The 23,893-nt window shown below is 37.4% G+C and overlaps 1 protein-coding gene across 12 annotated transcripts in view; it reads left to right on the top strand.

Annotated features, from left to right (window-relative positions):
• The window catches only part of SYNJ1 (synaptojanin 1), a 94,268-nt gene that overhangs the window by 34,188 nt on the left and 36,187 nt on the right, over positions 1–23,893 (top strand). For 5 of the 12 annotated variants that reach the window (XM_040228132.1, XM_040228125.1, XM_040228106.1 and 2 more), the window contains exons 7-15: positions 5,115–5,176; positions 6,754–6,850; positions 8,350–8,519; positions 9,256–9,337; positions 12,083–12,235; positions 14,721–14,886; positions 17,118–17,141; positions 20,897–21,088; positions 23,416–23,500. In XM_040228132.1, the coding sequence (XP_040084066.1) occupies positions 5,115–5,176; positions 6,754–6,850; positions 8,350–8,519; positions 9,256–9,337; positions 12,083–12,235; positions 14,721–14,886; positions 17,118–17,141; positions 20,897–21,088; positions 23,416–23,500 (1,031 nt within the window). The remainder of the gene's footprint in view (positions 1–5,114; positions 5,177–6,753; positions 6,851–8,349; positions 8,520–9,255; positions 9,338–12,082; positions 12,236–14,720; positions 14,887–17,117; positions 17,142–20,896; positions 21,089–23,415; positions 23,501–23,893) is intronic. The other 7 variants (XM_040228072.1, XM_040228149.1, XM_040228139.1 and 4 more) reach the window with 2 other exon arrangements.

Raw genomic sequence — 23,893 nt, 5'->3', positions numbered from 1 at the left:
TGTTACTGGATTTATAAATAAATTGTATACAGAAATTGTATACAAATTCTGGAATTGTCCTAGTTATTCTTTCCTTCAGTGTTCTTTCAAATATCCATAGGAGTTCAGCTCACGTATTTCATATTAAAATTTCAGTGTTTTCATGGCACGTTGATTTTCAAAGTGTTTCTGTATTTGCTATCTCCGTATATAACAATTTAGTGTCTGTAGGCAGAAAAATGTAGTAGTTAAAACAAAGCTTCTGAAACTAAGCCTCTCAATTTGAATCCTTACACTGCTAGGCTGTGTGATCTCAGGCAAGTGATTTAACCCCTTTGTGTCAGTTTTCTTATCTGTAGCATGGTAATATTAGTAGTTCCTACTTCTTAGTTGCTTACAACCCTTACCTAGTTCTGACCGGCCAGAAATGGCACCCCACTCCAGTATTCTTGTGGGGAGAATCCCAGTCCATGGGGTCGTAGAGAGTCGGACACAGCTGAATGTCTGAGCACGTTTGTTGTTATTAAGAATATATCTAGGAATTCCCTGGCAGTCAGTGGTTAGGACTCCATACTTTCACTACTGAGGGCCCAGGTTAGGGGAACTAAGGGGAACTAAGATTCTGCAAGCCATGCAGTATGGCCAAAAAAAAAAAAAGAGGAACATATCTGCTGATGAAATTTTACTTTGCAGTTTGTAATGACTTGGAACTTGTCATCTTGAACATTGTTCTCTGTTTTGCTTTCTTATCTTTTTACCCCCAAACTTTCCTTTTGTTTAGTAAATGTCTAATCTTTAAAATGTAAGATGTTTTTTTCATATTAGTTCATAATATTGGATTGCCCATACTAGTGTGATTTTGCATTTTATTTTTATTCAGACATGTTTAGTCCCTAAAGTATAAGTTACATTCATTTTGGGCTTCTGATATATATTGCCTAGTAAATTCTGTGCCTCAGTCTATACTATTGAAAAAAATGTACAGGAAAAAGAAAATTTTTCCTTCATTTACTTTCATTTAGTTCACAGCTGGGTCTCTCGTACATTCTAGGATGGTTATTATGGAGAAATTGCACACCACTTGAATCTTTTCAATAAGGGAGTTTATTCAAGACAGACTAAGAATTAACAAGGATTAACACTGGTGCTGCTTTGCTAAAATTCTTGAGTTCTTGTCAACACCAGTTTGAGTCATGTGGGTTTCATTTTTGGCATTTTGGCATAACTTAAATAGATGCATTTCTTCCTGGGTCTCCCTTAGGAAAGAATACCAACCCTACCCCATTTCTGTTTTTGTGACCAGAGAAGGGTGTTTGGAATATTTGCTCTAAGAAATCTCTAAATCCCTGCTTTGATGGGAGGTAAATGCTTTTGGTTTGGAGATAGGCTAGTATAAGAGATTCTGCTAGTCTATTTATAGACCCTCTGTTTTACTGCTTTCTGTGTTATTTTCCTAAGAAGTTCAGAATTACAGTGTTTGGTTATTCAGTAATGTTGGGTCCTGAGTAGTTACATGGAGGGATCCTCCTTGGATGGGACTTCCTTTCGACTTCCTTCTTTGTTCTGTGGCCTGACCACACAGATAATCTGGCTGGATAATGTCATTTGATTATGGGCCGACAACTGTAGATTTGAAAATTGTGCCTTTCTTGATAGAGATAGTAATTGTTGAGACCTCAAGACAGTCCAACAGTTCTGCCAAATCATCACTGAGCTGGCCTGTCATCTTGGGTTCGGTTGAGGGTTGGGTCAGTGGTTCCCAGGTATTTAGCTTAGTAGTTTTTAAAGCCAACCTTTCTTTGATCAGAGATGGGTTAGTTTCATGAGTATCTTTTATCATTTTCCCCACCACTCTAAAAGAGCAGTGAACAGAGGAATGAAAATAATAGAGACTGACTTTTTAAAATAAAATCCCAAGGCCCTAAGTTCATTTTTGACTTGGAGCAGTTATTGGGTGCCCTGAGTGTTCTTAGGGCTGGAGCTTATTTTCAGGGCTCCTCCTTCAAGTCAGTCACTTAGTGAGCTGCTTCGCGTCAGTGGCCACAGACAGAGAGCCCTCCTTGGCGGTTGCCCCTTGTTCTGCCTCTTTTCCTCCGTGATGCATTCTTCTCAGGTTCCTGAGATATTTTAAAGGAATCTTTGAGAGTGGTTTTAAAATGCAGATTCTTGGCCTCAACTTCCCATCAACTGAAGTAGAATTTGTTGGAGTAGGGCCAAGCAATCTGCATTTCAACCAGGTACCCGCCACTCAGATTAGAGAGCTTGGTGGCAGTGGATCCTGCCAAGGTGGCAGTGAGTCAGCTGCTTTTGCAGCGTATCCAGACTGCCTGCTGCAGCGGCCAACCTGAGCCAACCAAGGCAGCCCTGTGATGCTTAATCCCAGTGCTGTCTGAGGTCTTGGAATTTTCATTCCCACTTTCGTCATCTTGGTTAAGGTCTTCATAGTTTTTTCTTGCCTGAAAGATTCTTATAGATTTCTAACTGGTTTCCTCTCATCTTTCTGGCAGTTCTTAATGAAAAGTGAAGGGAAAGTGTTGGTTGTTCAGATGTCATCTGACTCTGTGACCACATGGACTGTAGCCCGCCAGGCTCTGCTGTCCATGGGATTCCCCAGTCAAGAATACTGGAGTGGGTTGCCATGCCCTTCTCCAGGGGATCTTCCTGACCCAGGGATCGAACTCAGGTCTCCTGCATTGCAGGCAGATTCTTCACCATCTGAACCACCAGGGAAGACCCTTTCCACTTTTGCTGTGTTACGCTTATCAGATCTAGGTACCCATTTCTTCATGTTCTTGCTTCCTCTGCCTATCAGACTTCATGCCTGGCTATTTTCTAATAGGAATCCTCTGCTCTCAGAATGAAGGTTTGATGTTCCTCAGTAGCCAACTCAGATTTCATGGAGTGGATTCTAGTCACTCCTCCACACTGATCTCTTCATGAAATTCTTGAGTTCATCTCCTGTGTATCATTCTGTACACATTCAGGTGGATAATCTTGTATCCTATGAGAAATTCAGTTTCTATAGTGATGCCTCAGAGAGAGCTTGCAGTCTGTTTGGGGAGACAGTCCTTTTATGGATAAGGCAAATATCAGTATCAATTAGCTTGAGGCGTAATAAGAGTTGTCATAAGATGCTAAACAGATAAGAGTGACATTTTAATTACTGGCAACTCATTAATTTTATTTATGATTTCCTTTCTTTAAAGTTATTTAGCATGTATAATTCATAGTGTTCCTCTGATACTATTTTATTGATATTAATTGCTTATATTAGTCTTAAAAGATGGTAAGCTTCCTGAGATTTATGCCCAGCATGGTATGGCACACTGAACTTTTGGTTGAATTCAAGTTCCAGAAATACGTGAACACAAAGCGGTAATATTGCTAGAAGATAATGTCCCGTACCACTCTAGTATTCTTGCCTGGAGAATTCCATGGGCAGAGGAGCCTGGTGGGCTGCCATCCTTGGGGTCGCAAAGAGTTGGATATGACTGAGTGACTAACACTTTCACTTTCACCACCCATGAAATGGTTTCTAAAAATATCTTTGATGCAACTTTAAAAAAAAATTGGGTAAATGGAAAATTTTATTACATTTACCTAACTCTTACAGAAGTTTTTCTTTAACATTAAGTAGCAAAACTTAGTCTCTTCTAACCAACATATTGCTGTAAGAGTTATGAATTGTAGGTAGTTTCACATATGTGTTGGGGAGCGGGTAATAGGGAACAACTACAGCCATTACCAAACAAAAATATGAGAAAGCTTGTATTTTTTTTCACCTTCTTGACAGTTAAGAGTACTAGTGCAAGATGAATGTTAATGAATAAACAAAACGCAAAGTCTTGGACTTTTAGAGAGTTAGAGGGCAACTACCTGAGATGACTCCAAAGAAAAAGTATGAACTTCGTCTGACGTTTCTGCCTCCTAAAACGCACAAATGTGTCTTGGAGCACACATCTTTCAAAGCTTAAGATTTTATACAGTCTGTTGTGTACTAGAAATAAAATGAAATAAAGATGTGACATTTGGCTAATCAGTTTCTTCCTAAGAAGGAAAAGCTCTAAAGAGAGTCCACTGATTCTTCAGGACAGTCATTCAGTCATCTCGGCAGGAGAGCGAATGCTGAATGAATGATAATACTGTTAATTCAGTTTGGGACATGGATGAGCATTTAGAGCTTATTTTCTGGTTTTCAACTGGTCATCAACTGCATGACTGATTTGGCACTTCTCCTCCACGCCACCTTTAACGTCACGTTATTCACAGATGAGCCAGGATCAATTCCAGGGAACCTTGGGCCCACAGTCTCAGGGAAATATTTACAAGTGTAACTCAGGGAAATAATCTGGTCTCACTGTTGTATTTCTTCTTGGCATCTTTTATATCTCTTGATTCTGCCTCATCTCTCTCCCACGTTTCCTATATGAGAAAAGAAAAACTGTAGCAACATACAGTAGGTAGTTATTTTCCATCTTGTTTAATTCTTATAACCCAAATTTCAAAATATGCTGTTGTTTTAGTTGTGTGCCTGAGAGATTGACTTGGAAAGTCTTTTTCCAGGAATGGTTATTTTTAATCTGTGGGATCTTTGGGTGAGAGTAGAGTGAATAGCGTATTCAGCATAACAGAGAAAAAAATATGTAGACATTGCACTTGTAGGCAATCTGAGAGAGTAGATGTTTTGGTCAGGAGGCCTTTATTGTCATGGGAATCTTTTTCTTGGAATGAATGATGTTGCTATAAGAGGACACGTTTCTTCACTTGGCTGGGTTTGTTCTTTTGTTGCACGAATGACAATATCTGTTGACTTACAAAGGGCACATATTTAGAACTTAAGATAATGTATATGAAAGCACTCTTAAAATTATCTTAGATAAGTAAAAATTCCTGTTAGTTTACCAGTGTTGCATAATGCTCTGACTTCTAGTTTTTTTTTTTAATGAAGTTGTGTTTTAAGAGATAAAAAGGAGAAACCCCTAGAATTTATTTTTTTAAGAGAATATCACAAATGACAATTACTCAGCTTACTACTGTGTGCTTAGCAAATGAATTATTACAGAGAGTAAACAGTGCTATTTCTTTTGTCTGCATGTTGGCTTTTGGTACGATTAAGGATATTTTTCTTGTCTTAGGTGGGATCCCATCGTGTTCGTATGTCAAGGGGATTTGAAGCCAATGCACCCGCTTTTGACAGGTAAGACTGATAACTTTTATATATTGCTGTGAGTTTTGATGTTGCTAAGCAGTGAGATTAGTTGTATTTACTGCTTCATTTCAGCTTTTGGGCTCTTAAATAAAATTTCTTCTTGACTCTGATTTAAGTGGAAGACAGTGATACTCTTATGAATTCTAGGAGTGGTGGCAGTAAGTGTGTGGGTCTTGATGTCTTGGCCTAGAAACTACCTCTGATGGTTGTGTTATCCAATATGGTGGCTGTTAGCCACGTGAAGCTAGCTCTTGGGCATTTGAAATTGACTAGTCCAGATTGAGATATGTTGTAGGTATATAATAGGTACTGGATTTCAGACCTAGTGCAAAAAAAATGCAAAATGCCAATATTTGTTTTATATATCAATTACATGTACAAATGATATTTTAGTTGTATTGGATTAAATAAAATATATGTAAATTAATTTGACCTTATGGTTTTTACCTTTTTAATTTGCCTTCTGGAAAATTTTAAAATATATATGTGACTTACGTTGTATTTCCTGTGGATGACATTGCTCTCTAGCCTCTAGACGGATTAGAAGCTGGAGAGACTAAAGGATCCTGTGTGGGGCCTGTTTATCTTAAGGCTGGAGCTGTTCAGGAGCTCTGAATCCACACGGAGTAGGCAGTGTCCTCACATGTGAGGTGCAGCTCAGTGCCCTCTGCCCTCACTGCCTTGCCAACCTAGCTGCATGGCTCTGGTTTCCAGCATTAGCCTCAGGGTGGAGAGGGGGCCAGATGACTCTGAAAGCCCTAGCATCAGCTCCGTGCAGTTCAGTTGCTCAGTCATGTCCGACTCTTTGGAACTGCATGGACTGCAGCACGCCAGGCCTCCCTGTCCATCACTAACTCCCGGAGATTATTCAAATTCATGTCCATCGAGTCGGTGATGCCATCCAACCATCTCATCCTCTGTTGTCCCCTTCTCCTCCCACCTTCAGTCATTCCCCGAATCAGGGGTCTTTTCCAATGAGTCAGTTCTTTGCGTCAAGTGGCCTTCAAAGTATTAGGAGTTTCAGCTTCAACATCAGTCCTTCCAATGAATATTCAGGACTGATGTCCTTTAGGAAAGACTGGTTGGATCTCCTTGCAGTCCAAGGGACTCTCAAGAGACTAATGGAAAAACCAAAGCTTTGACTGGATGGACCTTTGTTGGCAAAGTAATGTCTCTGCTTTTTAATATACTGTCTAGGTTGGTCACTAACTTTTCTTCCAAGGGGTAAGCATCTTTTGATTTCATGGCTGTAGTCACCTCTGCAGTGATTTTGGAGCCCCCCAAAATAAAGTCTGTCACTGTTTCCATTGTTTTCCCATCTATTTGCCATGGAGTGATGGCAAATAGATGATAAGTTGATAAGTCAGAGAGAAAATTGCATTAACTGACTTTTCACAAATTCAGAGTTTTGATTCCACGTGAAATGGGTATGTATATAATTTTGCCAATCCTATGAGTTTAAAATACTGCCATGTAGGTCCTGGTTTAAAGTGGGTTCCTGTTTATTGAAAAAAGTTTTTGACTTATCAGTTGACATATACTTACTTCCTTTTTACCTTTAACAGGCATTTTAGGACACTTAAGAATTTGTATGGTAAACAAATAATAGTAAATCTGCTTGGATCTAAGGAAGGTGAACATATGCTAAGTAAGGCTTTCCAGGTAAGTGATCATTTTTTCCTTCTGTTCTGGCTCATGGACACCTAGAATGGTAATTAAAAAATAATCAAATTCTTCCAAGAATAAGTTCTTCCTGGAAGAAGATTGAATACTTGTTGGAACCATTAGTTCTTTGAAGGAAGTTAGGCAACAATTTAGGGTAATCTTGCTGAAATTGGGATTATAGAAAGCTTTCAAGGCATTGACCCTGTTTTCTAATCTGCTTATTTATGTAGTGGAGAAGAAGAATACCCTCCTCCTAAAAAGTGTTCATCAGTCACTGGCAGAAACATACCAGGCAGTTTCCCCCTTCATCTGTTCATTGTTTTGCCTAGTTCCTACAAACCATAGTCACTGTTTTAAATCTATGAAATTGTGAATAAAGCATTTGTATACACACAGGACTTCTTGTACCAATGAAAGAAAATTTGAGAATTTCACATAAGTAAGAACCTAAAGAAATGTCTAACTTCTAAAGAAAACATATTTTCATAAATATTTATTGGATCAATAATGAATTGATATAAATTATAGTGTTACATAAGATCATAACCTTAAACAAAATGTCTAGAAAACATTTTCTCATGTTAATGAAGAAAGTTAATGAAGTCCAGGATTAATTATTTGGCTGTTTTGTTTGAATATCATTAATAAACAAGTTATACTTCAGAGAGTGACTTTTTATTGTAAGCTTTTAAAACATTTGTATATAATGAATGAAGGTATAAAAATGAATTCTTCAAATTTTGATGAGCTTTTCCTTAGAAATCAATTACTTTGTTTTGAGATTCTGTAATAGATATAAACAGTCATTATATTTTTATGGTAAAAAATGAAATGCTGATTGTTGGAAATAATTTTTCATTTTCTAAACCAAATGTGAATGTTAAGTTCCCTGATAATAATTATGTAAGACCTAACTAATCTCTCTAGAATAGTATAGGAGGTTTTAGGAAAAGGATGCTGTAAGATATTAGCAAGTAATTTTTCATTTTACTGCCAGTGGCAGTGAAAGAAAGCTTTGTGAAATTAGTAAGATTTCAAGGACCTGCTTAGATTTTCATTTAAAATAAAAGTTTCATTTGCAACATTGTGTTGATACAGTCATATTTGGTTAACATTTAAATGAATATTTTCATGGTGGCTCAGACGGTAAAGAGTTCACCTGCAGTGCAGGAGACCTGGTTCAATCCCTGGGTCGGAAAGTTCCCCTGGAGAAGGGAATGGCTACCTACTTCAGTATTCTTGCCTGGAGAATTCCATAGACAGGGGAGCCAGGCGGCTACAGTCCGTGAGGCCGCAAAGAGTCAGACAACGACTGAGTGACTAACACTTTCACTGTCCTTGGCGGTCCAGTGAGTGGTTAAGAATCTGCAGTTTCACTGCAAGGGGCATGGGTTTGATCCCTGATTGAAGATAGGGGATCCTGCCTGCCGGATCTGCGATTTGCAGCCCAAAAAAACCTAAGAAGAATTAAATGAATATTTTCTTTTCATTTTCAGAGTCATCTGAAAGCTTCTGAACATGCTGCTGATATCCAGATGGTGAATTTTGACTATCATCAAATGGTTAAAGGAGGAAAGGCAGAAAAATTACATAGTGTTCTTAAACCTCAAGTCCAGAAGTTTCTGGATTATGGAATTTTTCATTTTGATGGAAGTGAAGTTCAAAGGTTTGACGTCTCTGTTTTTTCTTTCTTTAAATTGGAACTTTTCTGTAGTTATTTAATTTCTTTATTATACTTGATTTTAACTTGTTCTTCCTTTCTAATGGTAGCTTACATTACTGGGCATGTGCTTTGTGTGGGTCAGGTAGTGCACTTAGTCTTTACAATAATTAATAACAGCTGTAGGGATGGGTTCTATTGTTATCCATTCGCACTGGAGGAAGTGGGGGCTGAGAGCTTCATCTTCCCCACATCACGTTAAGTAGAAAGTGTTAGAGCTCGAATTCATCTAGCTCCAAATCTCATGCTGCTCTCTCGGAGGCTGTTCCATTTCTCTTGTAAAATTAATGTCATAATATTTCTTGGCCTCAGTAAAGATTATTTAATGCAAATAAAAGACATTGGTTATTGTCTGTTCTGCTATAGAACTGCGTGGTTATAAATCCGAAGGTGTGTTTAGCTCCTGACTACTGGCCTTGTTAAAAATAAGTTGACTGGAGAGATAGGTGTAATAGAGAGTGGATGGCAAAATGTTAACCCTTGTAGAATCTGGATGGTGGGTATATGGATGATCACTGTAAAATTCTTTCATCTTTTTTGTGTGTTTGAGAATTATACTAGAGAATTGAAGTGGGGAGAAAGTGGATGCTACATTTTAATCAGCTTAATTGTTCTCAGTTTGTTTTAGCTTTTGTTATTTTTGTTTTAAACTGCCCATTTAGTTTCACTGAATTTGTTTCAGGTGCCAGAGTGGTACAGTTCGAACAAACTGCTTGGATTGTCTTGACAGAACAAATAGTGTGCAGGCATTCCTTGGTTTAGAGGTAAAAAATATATATATGTGTGTATGTAACTTAACATCAAATTCTTTTTTCAGTGCTTTTGTGATATTTATGTTTGTCATTAATTATTTTTCACAAAATGAAGTTATGCTTCATTTTCACAAATAAAGTTTTACTTCTCTTCTAGTTTTTTTTTTAGGTAATGTCCTTTTTCATTTAAATGTTTCCTTTATCTGTTCTAAATACTTTCTTTAGATAGCTTCTGTTTCCTTTTATTGTTCGTTAACTTTGCCTGAAAAAAAAAGGCCTGCTATTTATACTGTTTTAGTAATTGTCTCGCCTGCCTGTCTTTTGGATAAGCAAAATATATATATAATATATATATATATTTTATTCTCAGCATTGTCATTTAAAAAAAATTTTATTTATCTATTTTTGGCTGTGCTGTGTTTTCATTGCTGCATGGGCTTTTTTTTCTAGTTGTGGCAAGCAGGGGCCACTCTCGTGTTGCAGTGCTGGACTTCTCATTGCAGTGGCCTCTTGTTGTGGAACACGGGTTCCAGCGTGCTCCGGCATCAGCAGTCGCGGCTCCTGGGCTCTAGAGCGCAGGCTCAGTAGTTGCGGCCCACCAGCTTAGTTGCTCCCCAGACCAGGGATTGAACCCGTGCTTCCTGTGTAGGCAGGTGGATTCTCTAGCATTGAGCCACCAGGGAAACCCTTGTATTGTCTTTTTAAAAGTCCTTTTGGAATTAAGGAGGATCTATTTTCACATGTAGAACCCTATAGGATTTTATTTTTAACAATCTAAACCAGTACAGTTTACATAGCATTTTTAAAAAAATTGCTACCAAAACCAGGATCAGTTGAAAAATGTCATTGTTAGAATAAAAGTGAATGAGAGCCAACTTCTCTAACACACTCTGTTTAAAATTTTTTCTTTAGTACTTACCTATCAAACTCAGTCTAATTTAGGCATAATCTCAACTGTGTGACAAACTGTGTAGCAATGCTTAGATTTCTCAGTCTTGCCTCTTAAGCAACTGTCAGGGTCATAAGACTATGGTGTGTCTTCATTTAGTTCCGTAGGAACTTAGCATAGTTCTCCAATACTGTCAAAACAGGAATAGAAAGTAAAAAGTCCTTATTTCCTCTAGCAAATGATCTTAAATTTGGCTAGAATGTTGGTTAATTAGTCACTCTGCAGCTGAGATTCATTCAGTCTCAAAAGGAGAGTACCATGTATAGAATTTCCTACTAGAAAAATGTATTTTTGATGTAACTAGATTTTACTGCTTTGCCTTTTTTGAAATCTGTTGTTGAGGATTATCATTATAATTTAGAAAATATGACAGAGAGAAGAAAAGTGAAAACAGGCATTTGATTATTGGGATTGAGTTTTATGAGATGTCTTGGGTTTGTGTTGAGTTCTCTTCTTAAGTGGCTAAAGACATTTAGTTAGAGTAAGCTTGTGAAACACTTGAACATCTTCACTGAACGCAGAACAAGTGTTAGTTTTCAGAATCTGTCTTACTGGACTACCCACTGTTTGTTATTAATATTAGGTGTGAGAGTACTTACTCCCCTAGTAGCTTGACTGGTTACAAAATATACTGCAAGTGTAAGTAAAAGCAAACTGCTTGTAGTGAAGACCAGTTTTGCCCAGTTCTTTGAAGAAAGAGGAGATGATAAAGGAGAACCTGGAGGCTTGTTTGCTTTATTCTACATGCCAGCAAAAGAACAGCCTTGGTGTAAGTCTAGGCAATTGGATTAGACCCAGTAGAGAGTTTTTAATATTATTTTAGTTTTTGATCCCTGTGTAATTATGGATAATCTCCATAATATCTTTATCTTATAGATAAGATAAAAGGAAACACAAGTGGGAAGGAGTTAAGTAAAACTACAGGGGCATAGCCTATGACTGGATTCCAAATAAGAGAAATAGACTGGGTAAAGATTATACATTACTTTGATTTTGCCAGACTTTAAGGCTAAGAGTCACTCAGACAAAGACTTCTAAACACATATACTGTGATGAAGGAACTGTGGTAGCCCCAAGATCCTTGCATTCTTTGAATACTGTGTTCCCCCTAGTTCTCCCTTATATACTTTACTGATACGTATTCAGTACATTCAGAGCTGTCGTGACTTTATTCAAAAATATGACTTATTTAAAAATTTTTATATCACTTCAAGAGCAGCTCTGCTTTTCTCATAATCTCCTGACCTTAATTACCCAAACATATAGAACCAAATGCAAAAATTAAAGAAACTTGGTTATTTATATATATTTTTAAATAAACTAAATATATTTCTCTGGTCCAGTGGGTGCTGTTGCATAATTATTCTTTTAGGTGAACAAGATAAACTAGTCTGATTTATAGGAACTTTTTTTTTTTCTTTTTTTGGCCCCACAGCTTGTGGGATCTTAGTTCCCCAACCAGGAATTAAACTCAGGCCCTCGGCAGTGAAAACAGGGAGTCCTAACCACTGGACTGCAGGGAATCCCCTAAAGGTTTGGGACATTTTAAAAAGCTTAAAATCATTTAACCAGAAAAAGTTCTTGTTACTACAAGGATTGAGTTACCTGTAGGTTTCATTGATGTGATAGTTACTTTAGAAATTGGCATGGGGGGAAGTAACAAAGCCTATTAAACTTGAATTTTCAGAATCCAGACCCACAGCATCCTGTAACTATAAATTTTTGGTTTGATTCTGGTAGTTCTTAAAAGGTCACATCATAATAAATGTATTTATATACTTATAAAAGTTTCTTTTCTGCTATTTTAGATGCTGACTAAACAGTTGGAAGCTCTTGGTTTAGCTGAAAAGCCTCAGTTGGTGACTCGCTTTCAAGAAGTTTTTCGATCAATGTGGTCTGTGAATGGTGATTCAATCAGTAAGATTTATGCAGGAACTGGAGCCCTTGAAGGAAAGGCTAAGGTAGATCTAGATTATAAAAGATCCTCTTTTTTCTTCTTTAATAAAACTTTAAATGAACTCTTTTAAATTAGTAGTTTTTTTTTAAGGTATCTGTTTTAGAATTGTTTAATCATGTTTTTATGTCCTCTTTATTAGCTCCTTCCCTAGTGGATACTAATGATTGAATGGATAGTTATTTCCCTAGGTTTGAGAGGTATATTATATATGTATGACATATTTAGTTGTTTAGTGATCTACTAGGCTTACATATGTATTCTGATTTTTTTAATGATTTTTCACTTACATATGTGTTTTAATTTTTATACTGTTTATTTTTATTAAAAATATGTTTTTTTTTAAGCCTTTCCTTTTCTTTTTTTTTTTTTTTTGGTCACACAGGGCAGCATGTGGATCTTAGTTCCTTGGATCAGGGATCAAACCCAGGCCCCTGCAGTGAAAGTGCAGAGTCCTAACGACCAGACTGCTCTGGAATTACCCAAAATATGTTTGTTTGTTTGTTTTCAAATTAGGGCCGTCTTTGGTGGCCCAGTGGTTAAGATTCCATGCTTCTAGGGCAGGGGGCGTGGATTCGATCCTTAGTTGCGGAATTAAGATCCCACAGGCTGAGCAGCACAACCATAATTAAAAGAAAAGTTCCTCCCTCCCCAGATAATACTCTTACCAATAAAGAGTCTTACCTTATTTGCCTTTGTGTACTTGGCACAGTGCATACAGTTGGATAGATGTGTGGCAGGTGCTGGATGGACAAATAAATCAATGGGTAGTTTATACAACACCACCTATGAACCCAGTGCTATTAGGGCTGAAGTTTTTATTCTTTTTCTTATCTTACCTTGACAAGGAGGCTATCAAAAAATGTGCCTTTGCAAGTGTGAGGTGTGGATGTAATTATACATCTATATGTCATCATTACTTTTTATTTGTTGGTATTATCTACAGACTGCTTCTGCTTTAGTGTTTGTCCCTGAGGGACTTTGGGTACATATTTGAAATATTTTTCATTATATCCTTAGATATTGACCTTTTATGGCTTCTGGATTCAGCTGAATTTATTAATGTACTGCAACCCTACAGTTTCTCAGATTACCCCAGGAATAGACAGAGACATTTACTACTTGTATAGTTTCTTATTTAGTCTCTTCAGTATGGCAGCTGAATTCCATCATCTCAGAGTCTTCCGTTTTCCACCTCTTCCTCTTCTGTGTCTCATAAAATGCCACGCCTCTGTTCAGAAGTACTGGCCTTAGCTGCAAAGTTCCTTTTGTTCAACTCAGAAATAATTTGGATTGACATTTACAAATATTTACTTCTTAAATGGTCCCTATTTTGAAAAACCTGATGTTAAACTTTCATGTATTCTTTTTTTAAATAAACAACATAATTCTTGCTTTTAAACCTGATTCTCTACAACTATTGCTTAAAATATTCGTTTATGTTCTGCCTCTTTGTTTCTGCAGTTGACTGTCTATGTACAGAGGTTACATATATTTTCAGTGATCTTTTCTAACAAACTAGATATAAAATTTTATGTATTAAATATATTATATTAGTCTGAATTGACCTGAAATCTAACATCTGAACTGCTCTTTCTTTTCCTTTCTCTGGGTTCCTTTTGATTAATTGCCTGATAATGTGAATGGTGAGTCTCTTTTTTAAAATAATGTCATTTACATTTGTTTTATGGAAGGAAATAACATTTTTAAGCCTCAAATCCTTGTTATTTCTTTGAGGAATAAAAATTACATATTGCAAACTAAAGTTTTTTTTTAACTGTTTTTTTTAAATGTCATCAAAATCTGTAAGATTAAAATATCTTTACAGTAACTAACACACCTGAGTGAAATAAACGTTCACTAGAAGTTATAATCAGCTCTCTCACTGTAGGAATTGGCATACATTTTATATTTTTATATTTACATAGGCAAAATGGGCTAAAATAGAAAACTGTAGTTTCTGTGTTACAGGCTTAGACCTTCACTCTCATGCTTAGTTTTGTTTCTAACTAATATCAGTTACTTGGGAGCAATCTCAGTTTTATTCTCTGCTGTTGTGTGCTTTGGAGTTTTTCTGAGAGTGCACAAATGCAGCATGTCCTCCTCTATCTCCTCTGCTTCTCCCCACCTGCCCCGTCCACCCCAGGCCTGACAGTCACAATGCGAGAAGTGATCTCCTTGTCTTGAATAAGCACATCTCAGTCTGTTTCCTCTCCAGTAAACAGTTACACACGTTAACTGCTCTAGATGTCATCAGTGGATGCAGCTGTGGCACTGAGCCTCTTCTGTCTCTCTGCAGTGCTGTTATCCAAAAGAGGAAAGAAAGCAGTAACATCTTAATGTGCCATTTTAATGTGATGGTTTGATATTCAGAATGGAACGATGAGGTCCTTCTTACTACAGTGAAGTCATATACAACTTATCTAAAGTTTCAGAATACCTATTGAGTGAAAACAATGTAGAATGAAAGTCCATGTTCTTTTCCCCAACAGGCTGGAAAGTTAAAAGATGGTGCTCGTTCAGTTAGTAGAACAATTCAGAATAACTTCTTTGACAGCTCCAAGCAAGAAGCAATTGATGTTTTGCTCCTGGGAAATACTCTAAATAGTGACTTAGCTGACAAAGCTCGAGCCCTTTTAACTACTGGAAGTTTGCGTGGTAGGCGAACTTACTTTATATTTTACTTTATGTTGTCTGTATTCCTTCTAAAAGTCCAAGAGGTGAATGTAAACTTATTTACATATATACTTTGTAGTCTGAGTTGATTAAAATAGTCTTTTGAAGGAATTTCTATCAGTGTAATTTTCTAAAATTCCATTCTCCAAAGGAAGTTTGATTCTCCTAAAATATTTATAGCATTAGCAGAATTATTAAGCTGTAACTGAAGCCCATGCATGTTTTCTTTTATAGATTATGATTGAGGGGGGAAATGATTTAAATATTGCTAACTTTATTTAAGGCAAGATTTCATAAAATATTCAACTAGTACTTTCAGTATTCAGTAACCTAATTATGTAGAAAGCATTGCTTTATTGAAAAAAACACTACCTATTCTGGTTATTTTACTAATCACCACCCCAGACTTGGTCTTACTTTTTAAATGCTGCTGTTTGAATAAGCTTTAAGTCATATTAATAATTTTTAAATGTTGCTTATTATTAGACACTGTCATCCCTAGTTTTAATATTTGACATAAAATATATGTCAGGCTTTCAGAATAGCTGTTGATTTTTCACTGTGTTTCTTTAAAACCAAAAGAATTTGAGCTCATGTCAGTGAGCATATTAAGCAGGATCATGGGAAAACTCAGTATACATTGTATAACTTATTAAATTAGTCTCCCTTAATTTCATTTTTTTTTTTCTATTTTAGCTTTCCAGCACTCTGAACATTTTTTTTTACTTCTGTTATCCCCCAAAAGAACCCTTTCAGTTTTCCCTGTTCAACTAGGAGAAATTATTCCTCAAATAACCTCCTCATGGGTTGTCACTTGTTATCATGGATTCTTTCAGAATTCTTCATGGTGCTGAAGGTAGTTAATTACAGTCAGCTCCTCGGGGATCTGTGAGTAGGCTGGGGGACTGAAATCTACTAAAGCTCTAAACACCAGGATCTGATCATAGCTACTGCTTTTAACTTCAGGCTTTCTTCCAGCAGTAGATACTGACTCATTTGCGTCTTATCACCTCTTTCCACCTGTGCCTGCTTTGATATGGAGGCATTAATCAGCAACCACTGAAAGTAAGCTATTGAAGGAAAGAGAAGTGAGGGACCTGAATAATTCCCAGACTTGATCATTAATTTTTTAGTTTCTTGCACATTTTACTATGTGAAAAAATGTACCCTTAAAAAACAGTACAATCAGTTCTGCTATAGCTCTTATTCTAAGAATGGGATTTATTCCAACAGGGATGCTATGTCAGGAAAAATTGTGAGTATTTCGCCAATTCTGTAGCAGTTCATGCATATTTCACTGGTAGTAGTAGTGCTAGCGAAATGCAGAAAGCTGCATTCAGCGTAACTGAGGTGGATAGTACACAAAACACACATATACATGTGCATAGACCTTTCCCTCCCTCTGTTCACCAACTGTGTGATGAGCCAGATCCTCCCATATCTGGTGTCACAACTTAATATCCAGTTTCGGAGAACCCTTCCAGCATTCACAATTGCTCAGGCCTCTTCCTGCTCATTTCTATAAGCAAACCTCAAGTCTTTTTCAAGATAAAGTACCATATGTTAGATGTATTTGTCCATTCCTTAACTGTTTAACATGTGTAGCGTTCTGCTACTGTTTTTATAGCAGGTTCCTGTCTTGGCACATCATTGCTGAAGTGTCTGAATGTTGTGCCCAAAACCAAATATTTTTGCCATGAACCCCGTGCCTATGGGAATTTGCACTATCTTGCATGGCATGGTCATTCTGTTTGAATGTATGTGTTTTTTTAATAACTGAACTGATTGTACCTGTCAGCTGGTGAGTCCCAAAAGAATACTCCAAGGTGTGCATTAGGGCAGTATCTGCAATATTTCAGTGTCCTCCAGCCTCTTAGGTTTTCTGGTTCGTATTCTCCCTCAAAAGTATGTGCACCTGCACACTCAACAGACGTACATATAGGACCGGCCTGGAAAGCAGGCCTAGAACCTTCTGATTGTGAAACTGTACATCACTATGTCCCCATAGGATTTTTCTTATATACAGTGGGTTTACATCAGTTATTGTAATTTATTTTATCTTTGGTGTCCATCAGTCATCAGGAAAAAAGTCATCAAACTAAATCAAAGGAAAAAAATGAAGCCGCCTGAGGTTTTGTCGTAACACTCTAGACTTCAACTGTAACTTACTGTGTTACTAATGATTCTTTGTTTTCTTCTTGATGCATCCGTAGTTTCTGAACAGACATTACAGTCAGGTACAGTATAGAAAATGAACCTGTCAATAAATGCAACTTTTTCTCAATTTTTTTTTTAAAAGTGGATGTTGTATATAAATAGAGCCACAAATAAATGGAAACTTTATTTTGCCCTCTGACAGGATAAATTGGTGCTTTGTTTTAATCTGAGAAAAGGAATTTTAAGTTTGAGAAAACAGAGTACTTCATTTAGAAGGAGCTATGCCAAGCTCTTTGTCTTGTAGCAAGTGCTTAATTGCAATTAAATATGGGTTGTCTAGTTTTAATTTTACATTTCAGTGAACAAACATTATTAGTGTTATGTTTTACCCTTTATTGTTGTTTAGTCACTAAATCATGTCTGACTTCTTTGCAACCCCTTGGACCATAGCCCACCACGTTCTTCTGTCCATGGAATTTCTCAGGCAGGAATATTGGAGTGTGTTGCCATTTCCTCCTCCAGGGGACTTCCCAGCTCAGGGATTGAACCTGCATCTCCTTGTGTTGTCAGGAGGATTCTTTACCACTGAGCCACCAGGGAAGTCCTGGAGAAAACCTAGATGTGACTCTTACAGATTAATGTCAAAATACTACCTGTGATATTTACAACTGCTCAGTAGTGCTTGTCACACACATAACATTTTTAAAAAGACATTGACTCATTTTCTCATAGGGTGTGTGAAATATTTTTTGAAACTGGAAGACCTGCACTAAAATGTGATCTGAAACCTTTTAAAAAGCATTAAGATTGCTAGCAAAGTTAGAAGAGCCAAGTGTGTAAGACCTAAAGGTCTTATTTTTCTTGTCATTCCGATTCTTAAAAATCTCATACCTTCATTCTCTGGACAAGGTTTATGATCTTGTCTTTAAACTTGAATCTGTGGCAAAAGGAACTCTTGCCAGAAACTTTGCTGAAAAGGCATCTTTTCTTCCCTTCACTTAAGATTTGGTATCACTTAAGATTTGTTTCACTTAGTTATTTTTCTGAGTGTTTTAAGACACTATAGGTGAGTTTTTTGAGAAGATGGAGGTAGAGAGCACTTGTATTTATTTTTGAATTAACATCATGAAATCCGTTTGCTGAAATGATACGATATTTAGGGATGGACATCTGTTTGAACAGAGACACATTTCTTTCTGCACATTAAGGTGCCAACCAGTTTTTTTAAAAAAAGAATAGGAATTTTAAGACTTTTTATTCCCATTTGTAAACTGACTTTAGTAGCTTACTCAACCTGGCGACATGTTTTTCTTCACACAATTCATTGTATGTCTTGCTGCATATTTTAAGCCGTTAAATAATTATAGAGCTTTTGTTTTCATGTAGAAAGGATTGTAGAAGCTGTTTTCATAGTAGTAACAATGGCAGTGACTTTGATTAGAAAGACCAGTGTTGATCTGTGGTAATAGAGAAGGATTCTTGATCCAGGTTCAGCCAACTTTCAGGTAACCATATCAACAGGCCAGAAAAACAATCTGCTTTCATTCCCACCAGACACCTCTGTGCAAGTAATGAAATAACAGAGTTAGAAATGTATACATGTGCCCCTAGGACCAATGAGGATGTGCTTGTCACCTGAATCTGCAGTTCTTTTGTGGGATTCACAAATCAGACTATTTTCATTCTAATCCAAAAATGTGATTTGCCTTTTTCACTCATTCTTTCACAAGCCTGCTTGCTGTACCTTGGTATCCATTCCAAAAATAATATCATAATAAAATAAGATAATTTGGTGGAAGCTGAAGATCATTTTGATTTCTGTCTCCTCTTGGCAGTTAACCACCCTTTTAAGGGCATATTCTCTATCATTATTAATAGATTGAAGTCCTAGAAAGTTTCTATTTAAGTGCCAGGATTTGACTTAATCTAAATGAAATGTGGTTTAGAAGGCAGAAAGTTAGGTGGAGCCAAAAAGTAGGTGGAGAAAGAGAGATTGAGGATTCAAATGTATTTCATGTTTATTCATTTACCCATTATTTACTGAACACTCAGTGTGTACCAGGCGCTCTTCTAGTCTGGAGATCCTGGAGCAAATAACATAGACCCAGACTGCTACATAGCACAGGGAACTCAGTTAGTGATCTGTGGTGACTCACGTGGGAAGGACATCCGGAAAAGAGGGGATGTATGGATACTTGTAGCCGATTCCCCTCGCTGTAGGGCAGAAACTGACACAGCATTACAAAGCGACCATCGGGGCTTCACATGTGGCGCAGCAGTAAAGAATCCGCCTGCCAATGCAGGGGGCACAAGGGATGTGGGTTTGACCCCTAAGTGGGGAAGATCCCCTGGAGGAGGAAGTGGCAATGCGCTCCAGTATTCTGCCTTGAAAATTCCGTGGGCGGAGGAGCCTGGTGGGCTATAGTTGCAGAGAGTCAGACATGACTGAGCACATACACACACACACCCCAGTAAATAAATAAGATGAAAGGATGTTCATTCTGTGTGTGTTAGTCACTCAGTCATGTTCTACTCTGTGACCCCATGGACTGTAGCCTGCCAGGCTCCTCTGTCCGTGGAATTCTCCAGGCAAGAATACTAGAGTGTGTTGCCATTTCCTACTCCAGAGGATTTTCATGACCTAGGGATTGCATGCAGGTCTCCTGCATTGCAGGCAGATTCTTTACTGTCTGAGCCATAGAACTATCATATTATCAAGCATATCCACTTCTAGATATATATTTGCATACTGAAGTGGGTAGCCATTCCCTTTTCCAGGGGATCTTCTTGACCCAGGGATCAAATCTAGATCTCCTGCATTGCAGGCAGATTCTTTTACCATGTGAGCTACCAGGGAAGCTCCATTCATTCTGGTTCCCCCGCACACACACAAAAAATCAGATCGACCAACATTTCTGCCCTCGTGGAACTTCCATTTTCAGTGAGGGGTGACATTTAACAGAATAAATAAATAAAATGCATAGTTTGTACATGGTAATAAACACCATAGAGAAAAGTGAAGCAGGGAGGTGATATGGACAGTAAGAGACAGAATGCGCATTTTAATAAGCTGGTCAGACGGAAAAGCCTCGCGGCAGAGTTGATGCCTGCAGGCGGTGAGGGAAGAGTGTTGGAGCAGTGGAAGCAGCCAGTGCAGAGGGGGTCCAGGGTCAGAGCCTTGAGTGAACAGGGCTGGGATGGCAGCTGAGGGTAGAAAGGCAAGGCAGGCTGTCTGGGGTCTTGTAGAACATTGGTGAAGACTTGGCGTCGCCTGTGAGCTGGGAGGCTTTTAGTAAGGTCTTCATTCTCCAACATCTCATTATTGTCCGTAATTTGTGTTTGTGTCAGGGAGCTGTTTTTCATCAAGCTCCCTGTCAGTAGCTAGAGTCCTATATGTCATGATTCTTGAACATCTTTCTTTGGGGGAAAATAACTTATTTTTACTAGCTTCTGAATGAAAGTTTTCTGAAAGTCAGTTGCTATATTCCTTAAAATTTGCAATCTCTGATTTTGTGTATCATAAAATGATGTACTATTTCACTGAAACATAACTGTTTTGCATGTTTTATGTTGCTGCATTAATTTTATAATAGTTTTTTTTTTTTAACTTGGGCTGTTGTACTTCACGTAGTTGATATTTTAAAAGTATGTTGGTTACTTGCATTGTGTTGGGCTCTGTGTTCAAGGCTTATCTCTTTTGTGCCTGTGCATGTATTTGATGCTTGTTTGTGCTGATGATGGTAATTGTACTTTCTAGCCATCATCTCTCAGTTACGAAGATCAATTTTTGTAAATGTTTTCATGCAGCCAAAATCTTGTATTTTGTTTTTATCAGCATCTTCTAAAGTACTAAAGAGCATGTGTGAGAATTTCTACAAGTATTCAAAGCCCAAGAAAATTCGAGTATGTGTGGGCACCTGGAACGTGAATGGCGGGAAGCAGTTTCGAAGCATAGCTTTTAAGAATCAGACCCTTACGGACTGGCTTCTTGATGCCCCCAAGTTAGCTGGCATCCAGGAGTTTCAAGGTTGGCATCTTACAATATGGATTAATTAACCCTGACTCTGATGTATTAACCTAGAAAACAAATGCGACACTTTACAATATGCATTACTTTATAAAAGAAACTTCTATGGCACCCCACTCCAGTACTCTTGCCTGGAGAATCCCATGGATGGAGGAGCCTGGTGGGCTGCAGTCCATGGGGTCGCTAAGAGTCTGACACGACTGAGCGACTTGACTTTGACTTTTCACTTTCATGCATTGGAGAAAAAGGCAATGGCAACCCACACCAGTGTTTTTGCCTGGAGAATCCCAGGGACGGGGGAGCCTGGTGGGCTGCCGTCTCTGGGGTCGCACAGAGTCGGACACGACTGAGGCGACTTAGCAGCAGCAGCAGCAGCATATATACATCTAAAGACCAACATTCTTCTTAGAGATCAAATCTCTTCAAATCTTAGGTCTTTTGTATTCATAGACCTTTCTCTACTACTTCATAGGAACCCATGGTAAAGTGAGAAATCTTTTTCTTTGTTATTTGATTCTCAGAAAATGTAATCCATACATGAGTAGATAACTCTTTTGTGTGTGGGTGTGTGTATTTATTTTTTTAAGATGTGATTCTTTTTCCTCCTGTTTTTATTCTTTAAACCGATGCATAGCAAATTTATTTTGTGATTGAGGATTTTTCAAACCTAATGTATTTCATTTTTCAAATACAGTCCTTCATTTGCTAAGATAAGAAATAGGGTAGGTCATGAGTAGGTTTACAAAACTCATTTTGACATTTATTGTCCCTTTATACAGAACAATACTGATTCATCCTTGTAAAAACTCATCACTGAGTTTGGGTGCTCTACCACCAAGCTCTTAATAGCCAGTACCAAGCATTAAGCTGAGGATGCTTGTATTAAGATTTTTAACTAGAATCATGAATTTGAGGACTGTTTGCTTTGACTTGAATTCCTTTTTAAAGTGGTACACATTTACCAAGTGTTATTTATGAAGGGGATATGTATAGGAAATACTGTGAGATACAGATTTTTCTTTTTTAGTTGCCTTTAATCAGTCACACCTTAAACCCTGGGAATTCCCCTAAACTTTTACTAAAATGCCGCTTTTCATTTACATTGAACTGAACTTGAAATTGTAGCTGTAGTATTAATAGTAATAAAAATAATAAAATAACAGCTAACACTACTGTTATGAGTACTTGACATCTATTCATTTAATCATTACAACAGACCTGATACATAGTCACTATTAGTATTTCAGTTTCCCAGATGAGGAAACTGAGACACAGGAAGAGAAGTGACCTGCCCACCATCATGCAGCTAGCAGTGACAGCGCCAGGGTTTAGGGATGGACATCTGGCAGTTTGGTTCTGGAGTTGTGCCAGACTGCACTTTGTGTGTGAACTTGGGCAAGTTGCTTAGATTTTCCAGAGCCTCAGTTTCCTGTCTGTAAATAACAGGCAGATGTAATCTGTCTCATAAGGTATCTGTAGTAAGAGAGAAGATTCACATGTAAGCCTTGCACATAATAGCAGTCAGTAAACACTTAAAAATTTTTATTCCTCAGTATTTGTTCATAGTATTTATAAGCTCTTTCTCGAGCTGTTTGTCCCATTTCTGAACACTTGGGCCACCCAGACTGCCCTGGGCTTGCTTATCTAAAGCAGCTCTGTTCTCCTTTGGTCAGCCATGGGAGAGCTAATGGCTAGAAGAGAGGGGTTGGTCTGAAGCCCTGACTTCCCATTTTCCTAGATTGCTTCTACCTAGGAATTTCCAAATTAAAGTGTAAAATTCCCTCTCAGCTGTTTTTTCTAATTTGAGTTGGTTACTCACCCACCTTATTGTTTGTGCTCTTTCTGAAAAATTTCTTGGTGGCTAAAGAAGGAGGGGATTTATGTATACTTAGGGTTGATTTGCATTGTTGTACAGCAGAAACCAGTACAACGTTGTAAAGCAGTTACCCTCCAATTAAAAATAATTAAAAAAATTTTTTAATTATCCATTTGGATTCACCTTTTAGCCTTTGAGAAGCGGCGTGTTTCTCTGCTGTCCATGGTTCAAACTTTGGCAAGAGTTCTTTCAAAAATGATTTCTGAAAGGACTTAAGAATCTTCAAGAATAATAGTCTTCAAGAAAAGCAAACTTAGGTCACCTAAATAGAAATTGAAAGTAATTTTGTCCCCCTCATTGTTTTTTGCCTTTAATTTGCTTTTGGTTAAACTTGAAACACAAAAATGGACTTGTATGAGATCTGATGTTCATCTTAGTTCTGTTGGGGTAGGGAAGTTGCCATTTAACTAAGGCCATCTTTTAAAAGCCTTTCTTGGATGCTTAATTTTAGATAAAAGAAGTAAACCAATGGATATATTTGCAATTGGTTTTGAGGAAATGGTAGAGTTGAATGCTGGAAACATTGTGAATGCAAGGTAAGCCAGCCAGGTAACACCCAGGGAAACTTTCTAGTTGATGAACATGGAGGGCAGGTAACTAAGTCCTTATTACAAGCATAGATAAAGATAATATATATGAAGATGCTTTTTAAACTGTAATTCAAATAATAGTTCTCAAACTTTTTGGTTTCAGGTCTTTCTACACTTAAAAATATTGAAAATCTTAAAAAACTTTTATTTATGTGGTTTTATCTCTTGATAAGTTATCACATTAGAAATTAGAGACAAAAATTTTTAAACATTCAGTTCATTTAAAAATAACAATAATAAACTCATTACATGTTAACATAAGTAACACATTTTTTTTTCTGAAAAGTAACTATTTTCCAGAACAAAAATTTACTAAGAATGATGGCATCAATTGATAGT

This window comes from Oryx dammah, unplaced genomic scaffold, assembly GCF_014754425.2.
Source record: "Oryx dammah isolate SB20612 unplaced genomic scaffold, SCBI_Odam_1.1 HiC_scaffold_2, whole genome shotgun sequence".
Taxonomy (NCBI): Eukaryota; Metazoa; Chordata; class Mammalia; order Artiodactyla; family Bovidae; genus Oryx; species Oryx dammah.
The sequence above is the reverse complement of the archived record's forward strand: the minus strand, read 5'-3'. Positions and strand labels throughout refer to the sequence as shown.